This window comes from Aspergillus brunneoviolaceus (genome assembly GCF_003184695.1).
Source record: "Aspergillus brunneoviolaceus CBS 621.78 unplaced genomic scaffold BO95scaffold_16, whole genome shotgun sequence".
Taxonomy (NCBI): Eukaryota; Fungi; Ascomycota; class Eurotiomycetes; order Eurotiales; family Aspergillaceae; genus Aspergillus; species Aspergillus brunneoviolaceus.
Genome location: NW_020290746.1, coordinates 342829 through 365387, shown reverse-complemented (window position 1 = coordinate 365387; position 22559 = coordinate 342829). Strand labels below are relative to the sequence as shown.

At 55.9% G+C, this 22559-nt stretch overlaps 11 protein-coding genes across 11 annotated transcripts; 4 read left to right on the top strand and 7 right to left on the bottom strand.

Moving 5' to 3' along the window:
* Window positions 1–994: 994 nt before the first annotated feature.
* On the bottom strand, window positions 995–3335 carry BO95DRAFT_357318 (uncharacterized protein; the record flags this gene model as incomplete). Its single annotated transcript, XM_025582348.1, has 4 exons — window positions 995–1280; window positions 1338–2190; window positions 2248–2602; window positions 3141–3335. The coding sequence occupies 4 exons, from the start codon at window positions 3333–3335 to the stop codon at window positions 995–997; spliced, it is 1689 nt and encodes a 562-aa protein (XP_025444800.1).
* Window positions 3336–3545: 210 nt separating this feature from the next.
* BO95DRAFT_440616 (uncharacterized protein) lies at window positions 3546–5555 on the top strand. Its single transcript, XM_025586004.1, has one exon. The coding sequence runs from the start codon at window positions 3961–3963 to the stop codon at window positions 5359–5361; it is 1401 nt and encodes a 466-aa protein (XP_025444799.1). The 5' UTR covers window positions 3546–3960; the 3' UTR covers window positions 5362–5555.
* BO95DRAFT_61841 (uncharacterized protein) lies at window positions 5464–5895 on the top strand. The gene has a single exon (XM_025592096.1). It carries the CDS (start codon window positions 5566–5568, stop codon window positions 5824–5826), a length of 261 nt encoding a protein of 86 aa, XP_025444798.1. The 5' UTR covers window positions 5464–5565; the 3' UTR covers window positions 5827–5895.
* A 651-nt stretch (window positions 5896–6546) lies between these two features.
* BO95DRAFT_61843 (putative MFS sugar transporter) lies at window positions 6547–8564 on the top strand. Its single transcript, XM_025592097.1, has 5 exons — window positions 6547–6756; window positions 6816–7156; window positions 7219–7456; window positions 7514–8034; window positions 8105–8564. The coding sequence occupies exons 1-5, from the start codon at window positions 6719–6721 to the stop codon at window positions 8479–8481; spliced, it is 1515 nt and encodes a 504-aa protein (XP_025444797.1). The 5' UTR covers window positions 6547–6718; the 3' UTR covers window positions 8482–8564.
* An 83-nt stretch (window positions 8565–8647) lies between these two features.
* BO95DRAFT_429659 (uncharacterized protein) lies at window positions 8648–11610 on the bottom strand (the record flags this gene model as incomplete). Its single annotated transcript, XM_025584904.1, has 2 exons — window positions 8648–10958; window positions 11144–11610. The coding sequence occupies 2 exons, from the start codon at window positions 11608–11610 to the stop codon at window positions 8648–8650; spliced, it is 2778 nt and encodes a 925-aa protein (XP_025444796.1).
* Window positions 11611–12314: 704 nt separating this feature from the next.
* On the bottom strand, window positions 12315–13503 carry BO95DRAFT_480351 (sugar phosphate isomerase/epimerase family protein; the record flags this gene model as incomplete). Its single annotated transcript, XM_025590136.1, has 1 exon — window positions 12315–13503. The coding sequence occupies exon 1, from the start codon at window positions 13419–13421 to the stop codon at window positions 12315–12317; it is 1107 nt and encodes a 368-aa protein (XP_025444795.1). The 5' UTR covers window positions 13422–13503.
* A 1277-nt stretch (window positions 13504–14780) lies between these two features.
* Window positions 14781–16499, bottom strand: BO95DRAFT_440613 (sugar porter family MFS transporter). The gene is made up of 2 exons (XM_025586003.1): window positions 15716–16499; window positions 14781–15660 (listed from the first exon to the last, which is right to left on the bottom strand). Exons 1-2 carry the CDS (start codon window positions 16250–16252, stop codon window positions 14914–14916), a joined length of 1284 nt encoding a protein of 427 aa, XP_025444794.1. The 5' UTR covers window positions 16253–16499; the 3' UTR covers window positions 14781–14913.
* Window positions 16500–17162: 663 nt separating this feature from the next.
* BO95DRAFT_440612 (uncharacterized protein) lies at window positions 17163–17669 on the bottom strand. The gene has a single exon (XM_025586002.1). It carries the CDS (start codon window positions 17656–17658, stop codon window positions 17404–17406), a length of 255 nt encoding a protein of 84 aa, XP_025444793.1. The 5' UTR covers window positions 17659–17669; the 3' UTR covers window positions 17163–17403.
* Window positions 17670–17705: 36 nt separating this feature from the next.
* BO95DRAFT_512530 (shikimate dehydrogenase family protein) lies at window positions 17706–18968 on the top strand. The gene has a single exon (XM_025591523.1). The coding sequence runs from the start codon at window positions 17803–17805 to the stop codon at window positions 18841–18843; it is 1041 nt and encodes a 346-aa protein (XP_025444792.1). The 5' UTR covers window positions 17706–17802; the 3' UTR covers window positions 18844–18968.
* Window positions 18968–20732, bottom strand: BO95DRAFT_440611 (inositol monophosphatase family protein). Its single transcript, XM_025586001.1, has 6 exons — window positions 20360–20732; window positions 20097–20148; window positions 19948–20036; window positions 19460–19898; window positions 19254–19385; window positions 18968–19201 (listed from the first exon to the last, which is right to left on the bottom strand). The coding sequence occupies exons 1-6, from the start codon at window positions 20535–20537 to the stop codon at window positions 19093–19095; spliced, it is 999 nt and encodes a 332-aa protein (XP_025444791.1). The 5' UTR covers window positions 20538–20732; the 3' UTR covers window positions 18968–19092.
* A 1280-nt stretch (window positions 20733–22012) lies between these two features.
* Window positions 22013–22558, bottom strand: BO95DRAFT_61741 (uncharacterized protein). Its single transcript, XM_025592094.1, has one exon. The coding sequence runs from the start codon at window positions 22406–22408 to the stop codon at window positions 22079–22081; it is 330 nt and encodes a 109-aa protein (XP_025444790.1). The 5' UTR covers window positions 22409–22558; the 3' UTR covers window positions 22013–22078.
* Between the last annotated feature and the right edge of the window lies 1 nt (window position 22559).

Sequence of the window (22559 nt, the reverse complement as noted above, 5' to 3'; positions counted from 1 at the left end):
GTGTGGATCGAAAAGAACAACAACGGATCTTTTCTTCCGCGATGAGATCCGCTATCCGTATCGTCGTTCAACTCCATTCCCTTCTCTTCCCCTTCTGTGTATAAACAAGACCCACCCGGATGGAACTCCAGGATTTTCTGGGACAGACGACGCAAAAAAAAGTTATATACACTGTACAGAATGGCCCTGGGGTGTGTGTGTCCCCGGCAGAGGGAAATGAAGAATCACGGTGTTCTTCTTCCTTTTCCACTTTCCCCTCACATCTTGTTCGCTTTTGGGAACCATCTCTGGCCTTGCCTTTCAACTTTGTTCATCCCTCTTCCACCCTCCCGTTTCCTTGGGCGATGTGTGTTGTATTTGTATAATCGGCTTTTTTTGTCTCTGTTTCGTTGATGTGTCTACTCCTATCAATTTTTTTAGTTATGTTTTGGGGAACTCATGTTTCTAGATTTTCATGAAATGTGAATGATTTCAAGATTTGGGAACTTTGGGGGGTTATATTGAGGTATAGAAACATCCTATCCTCGTTTTAGATGTAGGACTATGCCATGTGCGTAAATATGATCGGGAAGATGGAGAAACAATAAGATTGTGATGATTGAAGGACAAAACAAGTAAGCAGAAAGGGTATCATGGAAAAATGACGGAAGGAAGGGCCGATTATAGGCAGCGGAGATCCCTAGTATGGATAGAAAAAAAAAAGGGAGACCCCTAGTATGCACAGATGAACGTGTCGAGGCAAGTGGAGGTAAAACGCCTCTCTGGTTAACCTGCCTCAGTCTCGTAAGAATTGTCTCATGGGAAAAGTGTCGAAGACAAGTGAAGCAGCATGAGAAAGTGCCCTCGGCCTAGAACTGAAGGAGGCTGACTGGCTGGTTATATCGAGCGATGAGTGGGAAGGTTTCTCGAACCCCATCCTGGAACAAAGCACTCGCGATCCTATCCGAGGGACTGTGAAGTCACCGTTAGCAAGAGTCTCCAGACTTAGTGGTAGTTAGTATTCAAGGGTTGTTTTAGTTGGACATACACTGGATTCGCGGGCGGTTCGCAGATCGATGTGGAAATCGCGCCAGAGTTTCTTGACCTCGCCCTCCTGGACCATCGTCTCCACTGCCTTGATGGCATACTTGGTTTGTTTGCGGTGGCTCCAGTGGCTGCGTTCGAGGATGCGCGCATCGGACAGGTAGCCCTTGAGGCGCAAGTGGTCGGTCACCCACTCGTTGAGACGGAAGCGCCAGTGGGTTAGAGTGTGAGCCAGGTTCGCTTTGGTCTTGCAGTGTCTGGGTGGGTTGTTTGTTAGTGGGTGTGTTCGCTGATGATCCTGGCAAGTAACATACCGTCCGAGGTAGAAGCGCGTATTCTCGTCCGGCAAGACGTGCCCGTCTCGGTCTCTTTCGCGGCTGTCCCTTTGTTCGTTGTCAGACTGCTCCTCCTCGTCGTCGTCATCATCATCACTGTTCTCATCCTCGAGCGGTTCCAGGGTGTCCAAAGCGTAGGCTTTGCCGTAGAGCTTGATGTCAAAGGACGCCGGGTGACCAGAGCGCTTGCATGCATCGCACGGATGGTTATCAAAGGTCGGATAGGATGTCACTTCCATGTGTGGTCGTGCCAGAAGTGCGCGGCGGAACTCGGCCGTCCACACCGACGACACCAGCTGTGATCCCGTGCGGCCTTTGACTTCGTCCTCGAGTTTGCTGAAGGCTAGTTCGTAGACTGGACTCGAGCGCGGAAAGGCTGGGTTCAGCTTGTTGTGCACCATCCATTCCACCGCGTCCTGGAAGTAATCTTTGAGTTGCTTGTAGGCGTGACGGGTGAACTCGAATGGCATTTCGTCGAGACCGCCGGGCGCACCCAGTAGATCGTCCTCATCTTGCAGGACGAAGTCATCCTCGTAGCGGTCTAAATCATCATTGCCCGCAATAGATGATTCGACGTCGCTGTCGTCGTTTCTACTAAGCGATCGGGGCTTGATGGCGGCAGCGGCCTGCTCACTTTCCGCTGCGCTTTCGTTCTCCTCGCCCTCGCCCTCGCCTTCGCCTTCATCTCCGCTCTCTCCTGCCTCGAGTTGGGAATCCTCCTCCTCCGATTCAGGCTTTCCTGCTCGCCGACGACGCAGAGCTTCCAAATGTTGCTGTCTTTGGGCTCTGGCGGAGTTTGCTAGACGGCCTCTGGTTCTAGTTTCCTTCACCACTGTAGCAGATGTCATTAGTATACTGTCAGATCAAGGAGAGAAAGAGAAAGAAGTACCTGAGTCTTGCAGAGCTTGGAGGTCCTCCTCGATGTCCAAGTCATCTTGATCTCTGGTACGACGCGGCGTTCGAGGCGCAGTCGGCAGATCATCATCGTCGTCGTCCTCGATCTCTTCGACAGGCTGAGAAACAGTGCCCCGCCTTAGCTTTCGGCGAGGTCTGTTGACAATTTCATCGCCGTCACTGTCGTCTGATATGACTTGTAGAGACGGCTCACTTTCGGAAGCCTCTTCTGATCTCTTTCGCTTCAGCGACGTCGGGGCAGATCGTTTGCGCGCGCTGCGAGTCATGTCGATGTCACTTTCACTATCCTGCTCTGGTGTAACAGCACGGTCGGGCGTTTTGTTAGAGTCCTCTGTTTAGATTCCAATCGAGGTTAGCAGATGTCAGGTCATTCGACTTATTCGTCCCGTAGAGCATACCTTCGCGACCCGTCAGAGAACTCTTTCGGGCGCCCTGCTTTGACTCCACCGTATCCGACTCGTTGGCCTCGCCTTCAGCTGACTTCTCCCTTCGAACTGACTCAGAAGTCGTATGCCTTGAACTCTTCTTCCGCAATGACCTGCGAGCGGGTTTCTGCTCCTCCACCAACCCCGCCTCTTCCCCCTCATTGTCAGACGTCGCTTCGACCTTCACAACCGAAGCCGGCGCCTTCTTCGCGCGACTGCTGCCCTTCTTGCGCGCAGATCTTGAAGCGCCCTTCTGTTCCTCCGCCGAATGCGACTCGCTTCCATCGTCGGAGGATGTCTCAACCTTCACAACGGGAGCAGCAGGCGACACCGCGCGATCTTTGTCCTTCTGGCGCGCAGATTTGCGTGCGGATTGTTTCTTCACGGCCTTCGACGACGACACGGGCTTCTTGTCTTTGGCCGATTTTTCGACTTTCTTGACAAACGGTGAAGGCGAAGCGGTGTCTTGCCTGGGGCGACTGGAGAGAATGGTGGGTTTGGAAGGATGCGAATAGCGGAGGGTCGCCCGGCGATCCCTCTCTCCGTCCGAGGCGGGCTCATTCTGCTGGATGGGAGAGGAGCCTATTGGGGCGAAGGAGAGTCGCGTCTGCTTCTTCTTGCCATATGTGCGGGGCATAGGGGATAGATGCAATGTAGTATGGTGAGGTGGGGGTGGGGGTGTACTGCAAGTCGATAATGTGGGAGGGCCGGAGGGGAGGAATCGGGTCTGCAACCAACCGCGGCGGGACCGCGTCGGGGCGTGGCACGAAAGCACGTGATGGGGTTGCAATATTGCCTAATGTGAGAGACTACGGAGTGCTTCTTTGGAAGTTGGCTGTTGTTTATAGGAGAGTAAAAGAACATTCTATCAAGCACCGTACCCTGTGAACAACTGCTGTATGACAGTTGACAATACTTGAGTGACAGCGCTGCCATGAAAGAGCCAAAACACACTGACTCGACTGTTTGCCCACTTGCTCAAGCCTCTCAAGCTTCGATCAGCGTCCCCGGCCATGGGCAGATGGCAATATTGGCAGGAATGCCTTCTAGCAACGGTCGTGGCTTCCTCAGCAGCATCAGCTCCGCCTGTAACTTCTCACACTTGCGTAGCAGTCTCATCACTGATGCATGCCGTGCTAGGTTTCGCAGATCCTCCTTCAGTTCTTACCTTCCCATGACTTGCAAAACTTACTTGCTGCATCTTAGACAACATAATTGACGCCATAGAATCCTATCACAGCCGCCAGTTTCTTGCCTCCTTCATGTATTGTCAACAGCGATTCGTTGCATTTCTTCACGCACTTCTAAGTGTGATATCAAATAGCACCCAAGAGCATCTCCCGCTGATCCCGCATCAAGTGAACGGGACCGATAAGCCCTGGATCGGATGCAGTAACCCATGCGCCAGCATATCGGATTATGTCGCAGTGTCTGAATCTCACCAACCGGATGGACCAGGCTGCACAATCACCTTGGGACATCCTGTACAACGAAAAGCGGACTCAATGCTTGACAGAGATGCAAAGGATACGATCCCGGTCAAGAACGTGGTTGAGCCAGGTCTGAAGCTCACACTGACGATAACAAACATAGAGAGAGGATCTCTGGACTTGCACAAATGCCAGAGTATCTTTGAAGAGCTGATACTCGAGGGGCCTGGCAACCTTCTGCAGCAGGGGACACTACTCGACCGTCCACTGGCTGCTTTCCCAGTTGGAGAGCATTCAGACCAAATTGCAAGCCAGGCCCTCAAACCAAGACAAGTGCATGAAATTCCTCCGGAGGATCAACCTATCAAGACACTTGCAAGCGATCCACACTCCCTGGGATATCATGGGATCCTGGAATACTTGCTTGGAAAGGAGAAAGGAACGAAGACTTCCAAAAGGGCCATCGAGCACTTAAATTCTGTCATGACTCGCACAGAACACAGACGTGCATCCGTGCGTCAGAGCTCTCACAGCCTTGACTCGGATTGTGAGAACATATGTGACGGGCATAGCTGGAGGGATACCCATATAGCGAAACCCTTCATGGGCTTTCAGCCAAGGCAGTGCGTAATATGCCACTCCAATACAAATGTTGTTCGGGTGGACAGACGCCGCCCACAGAAGGCAAATGAACTCGATGTGTTCTATAAGATATGCGCAGTCTTCGGGGCGTCAGTCATGGTGGCAACCCTCCTTTACATTCTGCGGGAAATTTACCGACGGCTTCGCGTGCGATACTTGCTGCTTCGAGGCAGGAACCATCGCGATCAACGTGCACCAAGCATAGCCATCAAGACAGGTTGCTCCATTCCAGCCGGTGAAATGACAACTCTCATGCCCGAGGCCTCGCGAGCTTGGGAAAGACCCAGTCAAGCATCTGATATGGTGGGTGCCCAAGTTAGTGTGTCTGATTCAGCCACCCAGCAGCGGTATAGACGGTTCACTCCCTCTCAGCGAAACACCCGCAGGAAAGTTCAGGATATCTTTGACTTCGGTTCGTCTCAGGCGTGCAAGAATAATTTGACGACAGAGGAGAGGATCCCTGTGCTTCCACCAGCTGCGAACGCGAGTGTGAGGAGGAACGTCGGCATCTGGCAGGCTCCCAAAGGACAACGGTGTGCGGTGAATGAGGAAATGGAGGGCATCACGCACAGCAACGCATTTCTTTTTTAGGATCGGCGCTAGCCCGGTATTCTCGAGGAACAGGGATGTTGACACATTCATACCTGGGATTTGAATCTCGTCGGAGAAGAGCCATGGTGGTCTCGAGCTATGGGAGTTGGTGGCTGCAATAGGACTAGCGAGATTGGCCAGAGACAAGGCCTCGGTTAATATGCGGGTATAAGGACAGCCCGGCCTCGACTGTATGCATTAGGAATGGTATCGTTCGTGTGGCCGTTTGTGTCGCCCCAATTTGCCCCAGTAGCCTTAGGTAGCCCTGTAGATCCGGATCTCGTCGAGCGACATAGGACCAGCCCGTATCTCAGGAACCTTGGGGATAGCCGTCTGTGTCAACCTCGTGGCATTGATACGAACCTGAGCGTAGGGTTGGCAGATGGGAAGATCTCATTCGGGGGTAAATTGGTCGAGGGATGGGATGAGGATGGAGAAGACGGAGAGAAGAGAGGGGTCTCGTGACCGGTGATGGATGAATCTGTCAATCTGTCTTGCCTCTTTCTCACCTTTCGTTCATCTTCTTCTCCTCTTCGCCGCCAATCGCCTCCTCTCCTTCTCACCTGATCCTTTCTCTATCCATTTCCCCCCCCTCCATGTGAAAGTGCGACAAGTCTTGAATTAATCTATTTTGCCATTTCCATTGGTGGATCCGGATTAGCCCCCATTTGGCGTTCTTACCGCGGCTGATTCGTGGGAAATGGGATGACTTGGGCCGTGTGTCGTTGAGAATTTCCTCGAATCTCGACCCCGGATTTCTCCACGATACGACAGCCCCGACAATGGGTCCCGTCTGGGGAATTGCTCCATCCATCTCCATCGCTGGGTTGCAACTCACCCCCGGAATCCCCACTCCACTCCACCCTCTCCCCCCGACTCAAATCCTGGAGACAAGTGTCGGGGAAAACCTGTCAAGGTCGGTTCGTGCATGCACAGGTCTGGGGTCTGGGGGAGCTCTGGCCCCCCGCCTTTCTCCCAACTTTCGCCTCCCACCAGGGTTACGTTCGGTTTAGCGTCCACTCTAAATGCTGCATGGGATGTTGCTAGGGCGTAGGATGGCTTGATATAGCGCTTGCCACCTGGCTGCTGGCACGCGGCATGGTAGCTTATCTGCTTATGGTCATCCTGGTTCGAGGTCGGCCGCTTCGCATATTTATACCCACAGCCCGCATCTCCTGCTGCATCTTTTCTTTCCTCCTCTCTTCTGTCTGTGTCTTGCGCTTCTCCCCATCAGTCCTTTGTAGCCCCGGTTGGCTTTAAGAGGTGGCCCTTCAGGACGACCACCTGGTGATATTCACCTATTCGTTCTTGTTTTACCCTCCCTCCATTAGACCGTTTCAGATACCCCGTCGTCAAGATGATTGAGAAATTCATGTCAAAGCGAGCCTACAACTGGTGAGTCTTGCTCCTCAAGCAGGCTATTTGAACACTCCCTCTAATCGATCATTCTCCAGGTTCATTTCCTTAGTTGCAGCAGCATGCATGGTGCTTTATGGTTATGATGCCTCCGTCTACAATTCCGTCCAGGGCTCGGACAACTGGACAGCCTACTTCCATAACCCGGATAACAATATGATCGGAGCCGTCAATACAGCCTACACTGTGGGTGCGATCTTCGGAGGTTTCTTCCTCGGTGGTCCCATTGCCGATTTTCTTGGCCGCAAGATCGGAATGGCCATTGGCTGTGTCTTGGTCATTGCTGCCACCTTCATGCAGTGCTGGTCGCCACGGGGCAGTATTGCTTGCTTCCTTGCGGGACGCTGCATTATCGGTATTGGCCAGGGTATTGCATTGAGTGAGTTACATGCGAGGCATCCTATCAATCCAGGACTGCAGCTAACCGTGTGTGTTTTCCAGCTGCCGGCCCTATCTACATCGGTGAACTTGCACCGCCCGAGATCCGCGGAAAGATCATGACCTTCTGGCAGATGTTCTACTCCGTTGGCTCTTTCATCTGCTTCTGGATTAACTATGGCTGCACGAAGCATTCAAAGAACCTGGGAGAGTGGGACTGGAAGCTGGTCGTCATCTTCCAGCTTCTCGTTCCCGTCATTATTCTGGCTATTCTGCCTACCATCCCCGGCTCGCCTCGCTGGTATGTCTAACATATCTTTTCCTTCTACAGGAATAAGTCTTGCTGACCCTCCCATAGGTATGTCCAGCGTAAAGACGATATTGAGAAGGCGCGCTCGGCTCTCCGCAGAGTCCGCGAGACTGACGAAGAGGTCGAGGAGGAGCTGCTCAAGATCCGGGAAGCCCTCGAATACGAGAAGGAGGCGATCTCCAGCAACTACAGCGCGCTCTGGAAGGACAAGTCTCTCCGCAAGCGTATGGGATTGGCGCTGGTCATCAACGCTGGTCAGCAAATCACCGGACAAGGAACCCTGAACACCTACTCCACCAAGATCTACGAGAAGGTCTTCACGAGCGCCAGCAAGATCGCCCTCATCAACGCCCTCAACGCCACCTTCGGTATCCTGTTCACTCTGAACGCCGTCTGGGTCATCGACCGCTTCGGACGCAAGTTCCTCCTGATTGTCGGTGGTATCGGCATGGGGATCTGCATGATCATCGTCTCTGCGGTCGAGACCGAGACCCCGTCGCCTGGGGGTGCGAAGACGGAGTCGGTGGGTATATCGATCGTGTTCTTGCTGTTCCTGTTTATATTCTTCTGTAAGTGCCCCCCCCCCTGTCTTTGGGTTGCGCACAAGCCCTTTGGGAGCCAGCTACTAACGGGCCACAGACAAACCATCCTGGGGCGCCACCGTCTGGATCTGGACGTCCGAGGTCTTCTCCATGAACGTCCGCGCGCAGGCCGTGGGCATGGCCTCGCAGACGCAGAACGTCGCCAACGCCATCGTGCAGCAGTTCTTCCCCACCTTCCTCAACAACTGCGGGTTCTACGCGTTCTACATGTTCGCGGGCATCAACTTCCTGCTCGCGCTCTTCGTCTGGTTCTTCATCCCGGAGACCAAGCAGGTTCCGCTCGAGGAGATCGACGCGCTCTTCGGCGGCGCCAACCACGTCACGCAGGGCGAGGACCTGTTCGCCCACGAGAAGTCGATGCGCGTGACCAGCGAGAAGCCGTACGCCACGACGGTCGAGGATGCGCGGGTTTAGGTGTGGGGGTGTATAGCTGAGAGAGTTCGCCTGACTAGCTGCACATACGATATTGTGGTAGCTGGAATAATAGTATTGATGATACCCGGTAGGGAATTGGCCAGAGTGCTCAGTTGCCGTCGCTTGCTCCTTGATCCAAGTGTGCCCATGATATATCTCGCTCCCATCAGCGTAGATAAAGCGTCCTCGTGAGCTTCCGACCAGACTCCAGTTCTATCGCGCTCACGCACTCCCACCGTATGATGGACACCCCCTCTAAATGAAATATATATTCCCACGTAGCACCACCCCACCCAGCAGTATTCTTTCCAATGCCACAAATCCTATACCACCTCCGTCCACTCCCGCTTCCACTTGCGTCCTTCGGCTCATGCTCATCTCCACCATCGAACGCCCCACCCCCCAAACTCGCCCGCGAGACTTGTATACCATGCGAGAACCGCTCCGCTGGAGGGGCACGTACTCTCCCCTCCTGACAGCCGCTACCTCCATCACCCTCCACACCCTCCCCACTACCAGTACCAGCATCAGTACCAGCATCACACTTCCAATCCCAAACATGAATCCCTCCGCCCCGATCGCAGTTGCCGTCCCTGAACGCAGACCCCCCGCCCCCATCACCGAGAAGCCGGTACACGGATCGCTTGACCCCATCCTCTAGAGTGGTATTGCTATCGCTACTGCGTGATGGCCCTGTGGTTTCTGGTTGGTGCGGTGGACTCGGGGGCTGATCCTGAGGCTTGGGGTTTGTTTCAGTTTCTGTTGCGATCTCAGTGTAAAGATACTCGCGCTCGTAGCCTGGCAGGGTGGTGTAGCGTGGTTTGAAGAGAGCGGAGCCGGTGGCTGGTGATTCTGTTTTGGTATCCAATGGTTCCGGTTCTGATAGCGAAGCAGAGGGTTCGTTCTTGTGGGGTCTTGTTGTGGTTGTCGTTGTTGTTCGGGAGAAGTGCCATGCGCCGTGTAGGGCGCGGAAGATGGCTGTTGTTGCTGCTGTTGCTGTTGCTGTTGGCGCTTCGCCAGTGGATGCTCTGCTAGGGGTCGGGGCGAGGGTGGTGGTTAGGGAACTCAGGGTCTTTGTGGGGTTATCGGGTCCTGACGATGAAGCTGAAGCGGAGGGGTAGGGATATCTAGCCGGTATGACGGGGTCAAGGAGCGGGCGCTGCTGGTCTGAAGCTGCGGAGGGGTAGGGATATCTAGCCGGTATGACGGGGTCAAGGAGCGGGCGCTGCTGGTCTGAAGCTGAGTCTGGGTTTGGGTTTGGGGTTGGGGTTGGAATAGGCAGGCGAGGAATCCCCAGCTCCCTGGCGAAGGACTCCATGAGGCCGACGTAGTCGCCCATGGGGAACTGGCTCCTGTGTTTGGTCTGGTGGCGGAGGCGGCGCAGTTTCTCCCTCTCGGTTTCGGGTCCGGTTTCCTTTGCGAGGGTAGGGGAGCGGTCTTGTGTCGATTGCTCAGCCGGAGATCTACTCCAGCGCGCGGTCAGACTCCGCGCTTGCATCTCCATGACACCCCAGTAGGGACCGCGGTAGAAGCCCACAAACCCCAGATCCGGGATCTCGGAGTGTGAGGTGCCCTTATTGTCGAGGACGAGGGGGATGAATGCGTCGTCTGGGGCGTATTCGAGAGTCGAGAGGATGGAGGGCGGGAGGAAGGCGAGCGAGTCGCGGGGCGTGAAGCCCGTGGCTAGGATGATGGCAGCGACGTTGTCCAGGATGCTGGATTCTCCGGTTGGGAGGCTGATTGCCACACGTGCGCGTGCGCGATCGTTCGACGAGCTCAGATGGGCGACGCGGCCGATGGTGACCTTGACGGCCCCGGCGCGCACGTATTCCGCGTAGTCGTTGCCGATGGCCACCCAGGAGGGTTGCAGCTCCGAATCCTCCGGACAGACGCCAAAGCTCCCGATCCGTGCGTACTCGCTGCCCAGCAGCTGGCGGAACCAGGCATTCGATCTGGAGATCTGGTCCGGCGCGAGCGGGCCGACAGCGTACTCGATCTGGCCGGGGGGACGACGGGCACGATCGTAGAAGACGAGGTCGAGGGGGAGGAAATTTACCGCCGTCCCGGGGGCTTCTTGGTCGGGAGATGTGTGGGGTAAGTAGGTCGGCACCGTCCAGAACGGACGTGAGCAGATGTGATGGACTTCGAGCGGCGCATGGCCAGGAGTCGAAGAAGAAGAAGAAAGATGCAAGGCCACCGCCGACGCAGCCTCGACGCCCGACATACTGCCCCCCACGACCACTAATTTCCCTCCAGCATCAGCATCAGCATCAGCATCAGCATCAGCATCACCAGATCCCCCAACCCGAACCCGCTCCAACAACCCCTGCACATCCTCCATCTCCTGCACCGCAGAACTATGCACCATCTCCCCCTCGAACCCAGAGATAGGGATATCCAGCCCCACCGGCCGAGCAAAGTACCCCGACGCGACAACGAGGTAATCAAATCGCTCCGTCCGCGTACCGGTATCATCCCTACAACAACAACAAGTCAGCAATCCCCCAACCCCTGGAATTCGCGAAAAGAACAGCATACTAACCCTCCCTGCACCCACTCCACCACCCACCCTACCCCAAAATCCCCCCGCTCAACCCGTACAACCTCACACCCCAACCTCACCACCCCTGCCCCCTCCCGCCAAAGAAACCGCTCCGCATACGTGTCCAAGTACCTGCGCACCTGCCTCGCCTCCGGAAACATCGGCATCATCTCCCTCCCACCCTCCCCGAGGACGCTCTCCCAACCCAGATCCGAGAACGCGACCGTGTACCGACTGAGATTCGTGCGCATGGCGGGGTTCACGAAGCCTCTGTTTTTTCGGCGACTCTGGGTCTGGGTCTGGGTCTGGGTCTGAGCCTGATGCAGAGCGGTGTCTGCTCCGTCTGTTGCAGGGCAAGCCCACAGCCCGCCGATGCGGGTGGTTTTCTCGAAGATTGTGGGGAGGAAGAATCCCCCGGGGGCATTGTGGAGGAGGGTCTTGGCGGTGACGAGGCCGGAGGGGCCGGCTCCTGGGTTTAATTGTGTTAGTATAGTATAGTATTTGGGGATGTTGAGGGGGAGGGGACGGCGGAGTTGAGGGTGCGTACCGATGATGGCTACTTTCTTCGGAGCGTGGGGGTGGGGCATGGTGGTACAGTAGCAGCGGAGGTGGGAGGTGGAGGTGGAGGTGGAGGTGGAGGTGGTTTTGAGGTGAGGGGAGGAGGTGATTGATGATAACTTAGTACCTAGATAGTCTTGTCCTGGAAATAAGAAGTCGGCGGGGGGAGGAGGGATTGACCTTGACTTAGGTTGCCCCGCACTATACTCACTGCACTAACTATCCATCCCCGCTTGGGGGAAAAATTATGCAGGTTGCGGTGCTTACGGCACGGAGGGCACCACAGATATTAAGTCTCGTTTGTGGTAAGAGGCAAGTTTATTTTGTTGGTTTATTCTCTATCAGTATTGGTGTAGATAGTATCTAGATTGCCACAAAAGAAACACCAAAAAAACACAAAAAAACAGGAACCAAGTGTGTCGTTACATTCATTCCAAGTACAAGTCCCATGCTAATGTGGAAGCAAAGCGATGATATGTGCATAATGTACAGCCGTATCTCAGGGCTGAAGCAGGAGGTTGATAATGATGATGGTAGGAGGTGTATGTGGGAGTGACAAGCATTCACTCCGGAGCGGGGTATATCGTTCATCATTCCTTTGTCACAGGACATGATTGGGGGGAATTGAAGTTGAAGACGAGATGTCGGTTCGTGATGGACCTGACCCAAGGAGCTCCATCACGGATGGTACCTCAATTCGTCGGGGAAAGGCACCGTGCAAGCACCGTGACGCTCACAGACGGTGCTGCAGCGGCGAAGCAGGAGCCGGAGTCTCCACAGCCGGAGAGGCCAGGGGCGTGTACGAAGCGGACGGCGAGACGTCCGTCAAATTCAACCGGGTGACGAGCTTCTTCCACGACTCGAGACCGCGCAGCGCGTGCTGCTTGGGGGTATCGGGGTGGGGGTCGGCGAGGGTGCGGGAGAAGAGCTCCAAGGAAACCCAGCCCTCGAAGCCGGTATCGAAGAAGGCCTGGGCGACCTCCTGGACGGGCAGATAGCCGCCGCGGTCCTCCTCGAAGGCGAACAGGCGGGCGTTGCGCGACCAGTTCATGCGGGTGGGCTGGCCGGGGACGTGGAAGGGGTGGGACTCGTCGAGGGGGGCGGTCAGGCGCTCGCCGTCGACGATCTGGATGTAGAAGACCTTTTTGACGTCGACGCAGGCGCGCAGCTTGGCCAGCGAGGCGGCCAGGTCGGCCTCGGCGTTGGGCGTCTTGCCACTGGGGTGCGCCGGGTCCGCGTACACACGCCCGGCCAGGTTAAAGGTATCCAGACACAGCCCGAAATTGGGCCGGTCCACCTGCTGCACCACCTCCCACGAGGCGTCCCACGTGTCGACGTGGTTGCCCCAGCACAGGGCTTCGTAGACGAAGCGGAAGGGCGGCGACTGCTGCAAGCCCAGATCGGCGACCCGCTGCAGGTCGGCCACGATCACGCTGCGGTCGCCCGTCGTGCGCAGCTTGCCCGTCGCCGGGTCCGCCAGGAGGAAGTTGGACGGGATCTGGATCAGGTCCGTGTCGAGGATGCGCGCCAGCTCGAACCACCGCGGTAGCTTCTCGGTCACCATGCGCTCCGACTCCTCGCGGTCCAGCAGCCCCTCGTAGAAGGAGAAGGGCTGCAGGCAGATGATGGTCAGCCCCAGCGAGTCGCACAGCCGGCGCACCTGCTTGGCGGCCGCCGTGTGGTCGCCCTGGAACAGCGTTTTGGCAAAGTGGTCGAGATCGTCGAAGAACAGCTCAATGCCCTCGTAGCCGTGCAGAGCAGCCTGGTGCAGCTTGCCGGAAAGACTGTGAATGCCCGGTCGACCCAGCGACATCGAGGCAATTCCCAAACGGTTCGGCATGTTGTGCGGTGTAAATGAGAAGGGTTGGATGGGGGGGAGGGGGGTGAGGGAAAGGACGGAAAGAGGGAGAAGAGAACTTGACTTGGGAAGGGGAAAGATGAGAGAGAGCAGCAGAGGGATCTATATTATGACCTGTCGAAAAGATATGATGTGATAGATACGAATCCTTAAGATGTTATCGTGACGAATGGACGAATGAACGGGCCGCGTCACCTATTTCTAAGCGTTTCGATTCAAGGGGGGGGAAAGAGAGAAAGAGAAAGTGCTAAAAAAGCAATTTGTTGATAAAGCGCAAATGGCCGAGGGAAGGTTCATGTATTGGGGCAGATGCCTTATACTCTTTCCCACAATAATGGAGACCATCCAGGAGGGCGAGATCCATTCTTGCAGGGCCTGGGGAAGAATGATTGTCAGCAGAATCAATTAGGGCTGTTTATTCTCTTCTGCCTCTAGGGAAGAATAGAAAGGGTACGGAGTAAGTGGTCAGTGGTCAGTGGTCAGTGGTCAGTGACGGGCGGGCGAGCGGGAAAGCGCTTTGCCCAGCCACTTCCTCGCCTGCATTTATCCGTCCGTCACACAATAGTGCGGCAGTGGCTTCGGGAGACTGCGGGATGACGGCCTCCTTCCTCATTCCCTTTTCAACCCTTTATCCCCCCCGTCCATCTGTGGTACTCTCTCTGTTTTTGTCTTCCGGGAGACTAGGTACCTAACTGGATTTACTGTTTCTTGGTATCACGGTTAGTCTAACCTGGCTATTTCACTCATTATCGCCCCTGAAAGCGCCACCGCCATCGTGTCTAAACCTTGATACTACACACTCTCGGGGCGCTTGCCTTGGCCATGGCACCGCCAAGGTCGTACCAAGCGATGCTCCACCGCTCCCAATCAATAACTAGAGTTTTCATGGCCCAAGATCTGATACGACCGGCAATCAAAAGGAATCGAACCAGGTATGTCATAAACAATAGGTATGTTGACTATCTAAACAATCGTGATATCCAAGACAATACAAAGAAATACATTAACAATCATTCGCAGGTCATTGTAGCCCGCCAGGCTGAAATGATAAGGAGCAAAATCGATATCCAAAAGTAAGGCTTTAGACCTTGGTCGCCGTGTCTTCCACCTGGTGCACCTCGGACTTGGTGAAGCCGGACTCCTCCAGGTCGCGGCGGAACCGCTCTTCGTCCTCGCGCATCTGCTCCAGAACGACGCCGTGCGCCTTCCACACAGGCTGGATCTCGAACAGGGGATCCATGTTCTCCAACGGAACACCCTTCGTCTCGGGGATCAGGAAGAACACAAAGATGAACGAAAGAATCATCAAGGACGCGAAGAAGAAGTACACGCCATACTCCATCTTCTCAAACATCTGCGGGGTGAACCGCGAGATGAGGAAGTTCCAGAGCCAGTTGGATCCGGCGGCACAGGCTTGAGCCAGCGAACGCACATTGGGGTCAAACATTTCCTAAATTGGCCGGTTAGCAATGGTTCAGTCGGCAGTGGAGCAGCAGGGGGAGCTTACCGAGTTGATCACCCAGGGAGTACCGTTCCAGGTGGGGGTGTAGAACGCCGTCCACAGGTAGAAGAAGAAGATGGCAGCGATGCCGCCGCCGTTCAGCGACTGGGTGTTGTTGTTCACGGGATCCGCGATCTTGATGTACGCGCCAATGATCCACATACACACGGAACCGCCAATGGCACCGATCAGCAGGAGGTTGCGTCTTCCCACACGGTCGATCAGCCAGAGGAGCCAGACGAAAGTCACTACGGTCTTGACCACCCCGAAAATGCCCGTGGTCAGCAGACTCGAGTTGGTGCCCTTCAGGCCGATCGATTTGAACACGGTAGGGGAGTAGTAGTTGATGGCGTTGATGCCCGAGCCGTTCTGCCAGAAGAAGAGCATGCTGCCGAGGAACAGCCGGTACAGGATCTTCTTGTTGGTCCAGACGGCCTTGAAGGGCTTCCAGAAGCCCAGTCCGATCGTGTTCCGCTGGGCTTCAATGGACTGGTCGATGGCACCAATCTCTTCCATCATGTAGATGTGGTCCTCGGGGATCTGGCGGATCCAGCAGAGGTTCTTGATGGCCTCCTCGCGCCTCCCGCGGAGGAACAGCCAGCGCGGAGACTCCCGAACGAAGACGATACCGATGAGGAGCAGACCCGCAGGAATCAGCTGCACGGCAAAGGGGATGATCCATTGCTTGTGGCTGGGAGCCAGCGTCTCACTGACACCATACTGTTTCCGCATGATTAGCCCGAGTCCAGTAAGAATAGACGTAGATAAGACTCACGTTGATCCAGAAGCCAACCAGGCCACCGATTTGCCACCCCAGCTCATAGACACCAACCAACCGGCCGCGGATGGCAGGCGGGGCCAGTTCGGAGATGTAGATGGGCGTGATGTTAGACCCCGCGCCTACGCCAATTCCAGCCAGGACACGGCCAGCGTAGAGAAGGCCCAGACCCCGGTCGCCGTTGACACCCAGCATCAAGCCCGCCCCCAGAATGAAGACCAGCGCAGAAGCGAGCAGGCCCCACTTCCTACCCCAGAAATGCCCGATCGGGTACGCAAAAAATGCTCCGAAGAAGGCCCCGGCTTGGTAGCAGGAGACGATGTTGGCACTGACCAGATTCTGGGTGGCTGTGGACATAGAAGCCCAGTCGAACTCGTCCTTGAAGGACTGCAGCGACAGCGTTGTCCCAATGAAGGCACTATCGTATCCGATCATGCATGATGTGAACGAGGCGACCGCCGCCAGGAGATAGATTCTCCAGTTGTAGACCTCCTTAGGCGTCGGCCTGTCCTCGACCATTGAAAGAATTCCCATGATGGATGATGATCACCCCTGGGGCTAGACACTTGTTTATACCTGTGCCTTGTTGAGGGAGGAGTAAAGACGAAGAAGGCTAGGGGGAGGAGGAAACAGAGACTGTGAGCGAGAAGAAGGGATAGAAGGTAACGAGCTAGGCGAGAAGTGTTTTGAGGGTCTTGGTGATCGGAGAGAGATGTTGGTGATGGTGAGAAGGAAACAAATCCTGCTCCTCGAGGAAGTGGGCTTATATAGCTCAGACTACCTTCCCCAGTCTAAGCAAAATCCGGGGTGCGGAGGGAGGCAAAACTCAGGCAAATCAAAACCCCAGATATCCAAGGACTACACCAGAGAAAGTATCGTGGGAAAACGATGGAGCGGGAAAACGATCCACGCGCAGAGTAAACACGCCCAGCGAATTTGCAGCCAGCAGCCAGCAGAGAGCAACCAAAGGCAAGCCAAGGGAATGGGAAGGAGAAGCGCAAAGTCTGTCACCACGTGTGCCGGCGCAACGATTGGACCTAGACCAGCTTGGCCCTCGAGAGACCGTAGACCGTGACTAACTCGCACCACGGGCAGGAAAAAGCATGTCATGTGCGGCCGGACTGCGCCTATTGGGGCCAGAGGGTGCGCTTCCCCATGGGATCTGAGGCCGATGTTCGGCCTGGCGTCTCCACTCGGGAGGAACAGAAAACTTAAGAAAGCAGATTAGGCGAGGGCGAGTGTGTCAGTTTGTTGGGGGGGGGGGGTGGGAAGGGAATGTTGCCCGTCGCCCGTCGCCCACAGAAACCGACGGGCTCAACCCGTGGGAAACTGAGATGCAAGCCCCAAGGCTTCGCATTCAGCGGACTCTGGGCCAAACCCTAAGCAGGAGGTGATACGAAGATCGCACATTAAGCGGGCCAATGAAGAGAGGACGATAGCGACAGTGGCTGGGGAAAGTGCTTCGCCGGAGAAGGTCTCCCCGTGGGGAAGAAGGAACAAGAATAGAGACTAAGCCAGAGACTAAGCCAGAGACTAAAGCCGCGCCGTCGGAGTCTCGGGGATTTCGCGAGTGGCGGGAAAAGGGTTCTGCCCGTTGGCGGCGTGAGTTCATGCCGCTGCAGCAGTCGGCTTTTGTCGCCCAGTATGTCAGTGGATCCATGCCACCCAGCATAATCCACTCACCATCAACCTATTTTCCATGTTCCAGGAACCGAGTGAGGGGCAACGGAAGAGAGATTGGGAGCACAGGCTAGTTGCAGCACTTGGTCGTAGACTGGAGGTGGAGGAGGAGGAGGAGGAGCAGGCAGAGGAAGAATGGAGAAAAAGGAAGAGCCGGGAGAGTGGAGGTAAAAGTCAAAGCCGAAAGATCTCTCCCGCAACAAGAAAAAAAGTCTCATGGCAGCCTTGACACCTGAGGGCCCCCCCCCTTCCCTCGTCATTGGCCTTAAATCTTTCCCCTTCTCTCCTTCTCTACTCTTCCAATCCTCTCCCTTTTCCTCTTCTTTCTCGATACAAGAAACGCAATTGCAGGCAATTCACTTCTTTTTTGTCCTCTCTCCCCACTCCCAAAGACACGCACCACCATGACCTCCACGAACCCCCAACCCGAAGAACCCATCACCATCCCCGCGGACCGGGATGGAGTCGCCTACCTGTACGGTCACCCGCTGCTGAACTCGCTGTCGCCTCCCCTGCACAAGACCGTCTACGAGAAGCTGGGGCTGAACTGGATTCAGATCCCGCTGTCGAGCGTGACGGGGAGCTCGGAGACGTACCCGCCGCCGTACACGCGGTCGCCGCCGATCGACAAGTTCCTGGCGTCGATCCGGGCGAACCCCAAGTTCGTGGGGTCGTCGGTGACGATGCCGTGGAAGGTGGGGATCATGCCGCACCTGGACGAGCTGACGGAGGACGCGCGGCAAGCCGGGGCGTGTAACACGATCTTTGTGCAGACCGACGAGAAGACCGGGGAGCGGCGGTACGTGGGCACCAACACCGACTGCAACGGGATCCGGGAGGCGCTGGTGCAGAACTCGCCGGACCCGGCGCGCTTCCGCGGCAAGCCCGCGCTGGTCGTCGGCGGCGGCGGCACCGCCCGCACCGCCGTCTACGTCTTCCGCAAGTGGCTCGGCGCCAGCCAGATCTACATCGTCAACCGCGACGCCGCCGAGGTCGCCGCCATCCTGGAGGAGGACCGCCAGCGCAATGCAGGCCTCTCCGGTCTCGCCCCGATCATCCCCGTCACCGACCCCGCCGCCGCCGCCGCCCTCGAGACCCCCGCCGCCATCGTCTCCGGCATCCCCAACTACCCGCCCAAGAGCCCCGAGGAGGTCAACGCCCGCCAGGTGCTGCAGGCCCTGCTCGGCCGCAAGGACGACGCCAAGCCCAAGGGCGTCATCCTGGAGATGTGCTACCACCCCGTCCCCTGGACCGAGATCGCCGAGCTCGCCGACGCCGCCGGCTGGAAGGTCATCCAGGGCTCCGAGGCCCTGATCTGGCAGGGGCTGGAGCAGGCGCGTCTCTGGACCGGGCGCGATATCATCGGCACCCCTGGGGTGGTCGATGCGGTCAAGGAAATGGTTGCCAAGACGATCGCCGAGCGGACGCAGCCCAAGTCTGCTTAGTTTTTGCGGTAAATTTGGATGACACCACCTTCATGGTTTTATGATTTCTTGTACAGAATTCTAGCATACCCGGAGCATTTGCTTGTTGTTTGAAAGAATATACAAAAAAGGAATAGATGAATTGTATATATTTGCCTCTTGACATGATTCATGCCCCAGCTTATAAGTCTAGTAGACGACGGTATATTCGCCGTATATTTGCACTGTATGTTTCTGGAAGGTATCTATCTATCTGTATTGCGGAGTGACTTAAGCCCCCGGGCGGGAGAAGTCCAACTGCCGCACGCGCTTCCATACTTCGCGCACCGTGCGCTCTTGCGATTGACGTCCAGTCTCGGTCTCGGACGGACCCGCGGGTCTGTACGGGTTAGTCACCGGCATTGCACTGGGAGGCTCCAACAACCACATACCTAATACCAAGATACAACCGACTTCCCAACTTGTACTCCTCAATCGGATCTGTCTCCGGATTCTCAGGGGGGTTGGCCGTCGTGACCAACCCACCGGCCTCCAGCAGAATGGCAATGCCCGCAGCGACATCCCTAGTGTTACTTGGTCAGTGCCCGTCACGAGGAATATCTGTGATCGACGCGAATTAGCAAAGCACCCAACTCACCACTCCCAGCAACCCCCCTCCCACCAGATATCAAACGAGCCCATGGCCGTGTAAGCGAGATCCAGGGTGGCGCTGCCCAGACTGCGCACGCCGTGCACCATGCCGCCCTTGCCGCCGCGGCTGCCCGTCTCGGCGGCCAGGTTCAGGAAGCTCTCGATCTTGCGGTACATGTTGCCGTCGGGGATGTCGCGGCGGTCCTTGCCCCACTCGCAGGAGAGGATGCACTTGCCCGGGGCGTTGGCGGGCATCGGCGGGATGGACGGCTTGTGGATGAGCGGGAGGCGGCGCTTCTCGTTCAGCCAGGCGCCGCGGTTGACGCACGAGGAGAACAGCTGGTCCTGGAAGGGGGCGTAGATGACGCCGATGACCGGGCGGTGGTTGACGATGAAGCCGATCGAGACGCAGAACATGGGGAAGATGTGCGTGAAGTTGACGGTTCCTGCGACGGTTAGTCTTCTAGAGTTGACAGGTAGAGATGGGGCGCATACCGTCAAGCGGGTCGATACACCATGTCGGCTGCTCGTCGATCAGATACTCGCGGGATTGGCCCTTGGCGTATGATTCTTCGCCGAGGAATCTGCAATTCGTCGGTCAGTCGTTGGGTCCTGGCAGGACTGCATGGGAGATGAGAACGCACTTGTGTGAGGGGTATCGGTCTTGGATCGAGCTCTTGATGAATGCTTCGACATCTGGAATGCAGTGAGCTTGGTGCGCGGCGCTTTGTTTGGGAAGCTGAAAAGAAAGGGGGGTCTGGGGGTTCTCCCCCAGAACGCCCATCCCGCCCAAGTCTCCCAGAATAACAGCATCCTGGGGGAGAACCCCCAGACCCCCCTTTTCTTTCAGCTTCCTGGAGACGGCGTGTTTTGGTGCGTGTTGTATAGGTAGAGAGGGGTCCCGCACCTTCGTCCGTCTGAGTCACAATGTCCACCGCGCTGTCTTTCTCCTCGATCGCCTGGCTCCCCCCATCGAGTCGCTTCTCGACGCTCTCGAGCAGCAGCTGGCCGGCCTTGCGCCCGAGATCCACCGCGAATGCGTAGATCTCGTCCAGCTGCTCCTGGCTGAACTCGGGGGCGGCCATTATCACTTGGTGTTATGCGGGGTAGGTTGAGGTCCGTCACTGGTGGGTCGTGTCTGTGATGTGCACAGTTCGGTGCACAATTCGACAGAAATAGTGTCTAGTCTATTATCTCAGGAGTATATGCAGGGTATGAGACAGAACAAGACAAGAGGATAGAGGCGAGCACGGGGTTGCGATGAAGAGTGAGCAAGCTCGGAGCGGCGATAGTGAGGTTTCCCGCTTCTTTCACCGCTGATAACCGACTTATCAGTGGGTCCTGCTCCCTCACGTGGGTCATCCGACTGTTGAGGCAACTATCGATGCATTGCCACTGGTCGAGTAGTCAGTTGAGAAGTAGTTGCAATTGATCTTTATTGGGTTTGTCCTCATAGATCTAACAGCTCCTGTTGCACTGCCCAGCAAAACTCAACAATCTTGTGTAATTCCTCACTCACTGTCCATCATGCTATCGAACGCCAAGCAAGTTTATTTTCCCTGCTGCTATTCTTGGGTCGCACCGCTGACACAGATGAGTGATCTCGAGGAATCGCATTCCCGGTTTACCATGAGCTTTATTTGCACTTGTGTAGCGAAGCTGGTGTTGCTCCATGATATCAGAGAATCTCTTCTGCCACGCTGTCTGTCTCATCCTCACCAACCCTGGAGAGCAATGACACCAATTGACAGCTGTGCAATGGAACCCTGGTAAATCCGGGATCATCCTACAAACGCCATTCAGTCTATCTTCTTGACCCTTGAGGCATACAACAGCGTGGACAATTAAAGCACGTGCAAATGCTCCAGCTCCTGCCCATCGCCCTGCCCCAATCCTCGCCACTGGAGCTCAATTGCTCAAATCAAGGCAAACGAATATGGGGAAGGGGACCGATCGTCCCATGACTCGATTCCACCCTTCCCAAGCTCTGTCCAAGAGAATTACTAATGCGACAATTTATGAGTGACTCAACTCCTCCTCCAGTCAAAAGTGGAGCCGGCAGTTTCACGAGATCTGGTCTAGCGATAGTAGGTAGGGCCAGGGCCCCCAATCCAGCCCCGTCCCAGTCCCCAAACTCCAACACAGCATGTACGCATGCAAGCACCTTGCGAACGTGTCTGGCAGGAGCTACTTCCAGAAAGCAGAGCATGATATAGAACCGTGGAGCCAAGATTACATAGACCACTCCAATTCCTTTGAAGGGGAAGAGCGTCCAACAGAACCACAGATGGCCGAACCTCGTAGCGAACACGCGAACACTCAGCCCAACACCCCCCTTACCCCCACAAACCAACCACTGACAGATTCAGTGGACTTCAGCCAGCAAAGTCACCTGCTACTGCTCCTGCTCCATCCACCGTCCGTACCTCAGCTCAAGTCCAGCGGTATCGTTACAAGGAAGTGTAAGTGTAAGCGTAGCGTAAGTGTAAGGTGAGGGCCGGCTCGGCAGGCTCGGCACCCCCCGCACATTCTTACAAACAATACTTAAGTTACCCGGCAAAGCGCTTTCCCTCCCGAGTCCCGCTCGGGGAAGCCTTTTACCTCTCAGCCTCGGCTCGTGGCGCACCTACTTGTGCTGTACATCCTGTCCGCTTGCATTCCTGGCACTGCTGTGCATATCCCACAAAGACGAAATCACAATTCCAAACAGCTCATCCGACCGAACCCCAGGAGCTGAATAATGCATGCATCCTGGCGTGCGTTGCACCCAGGGATGCTGTAGCATATACATAACTTCCGGAGGGAGCCGAGGGACCAACACTTCTCCGCAGCCTGCACTGGGGGCGCATTCTCTGGATTCAGTGTCCAGATAGATAGAAGGACAGAGAAGCAATGCGATCCAAGTACAGTCAACCAGAGTAAATCCAGCCCTGCACCTTACAGAGCAGACTATCATCAGCCCTGCTGCAATCGTACCAGACACTACAAGCACGAGACTTTTCAGAAGTGGAAGAAGAATCGGCAAAGACCAGGATAAGGAATAAGCCTTTTGCCTCAGCAGAAGTGGTTATGTTATAACCCCGCATTTCCTCCCGGTTTTCCATTGC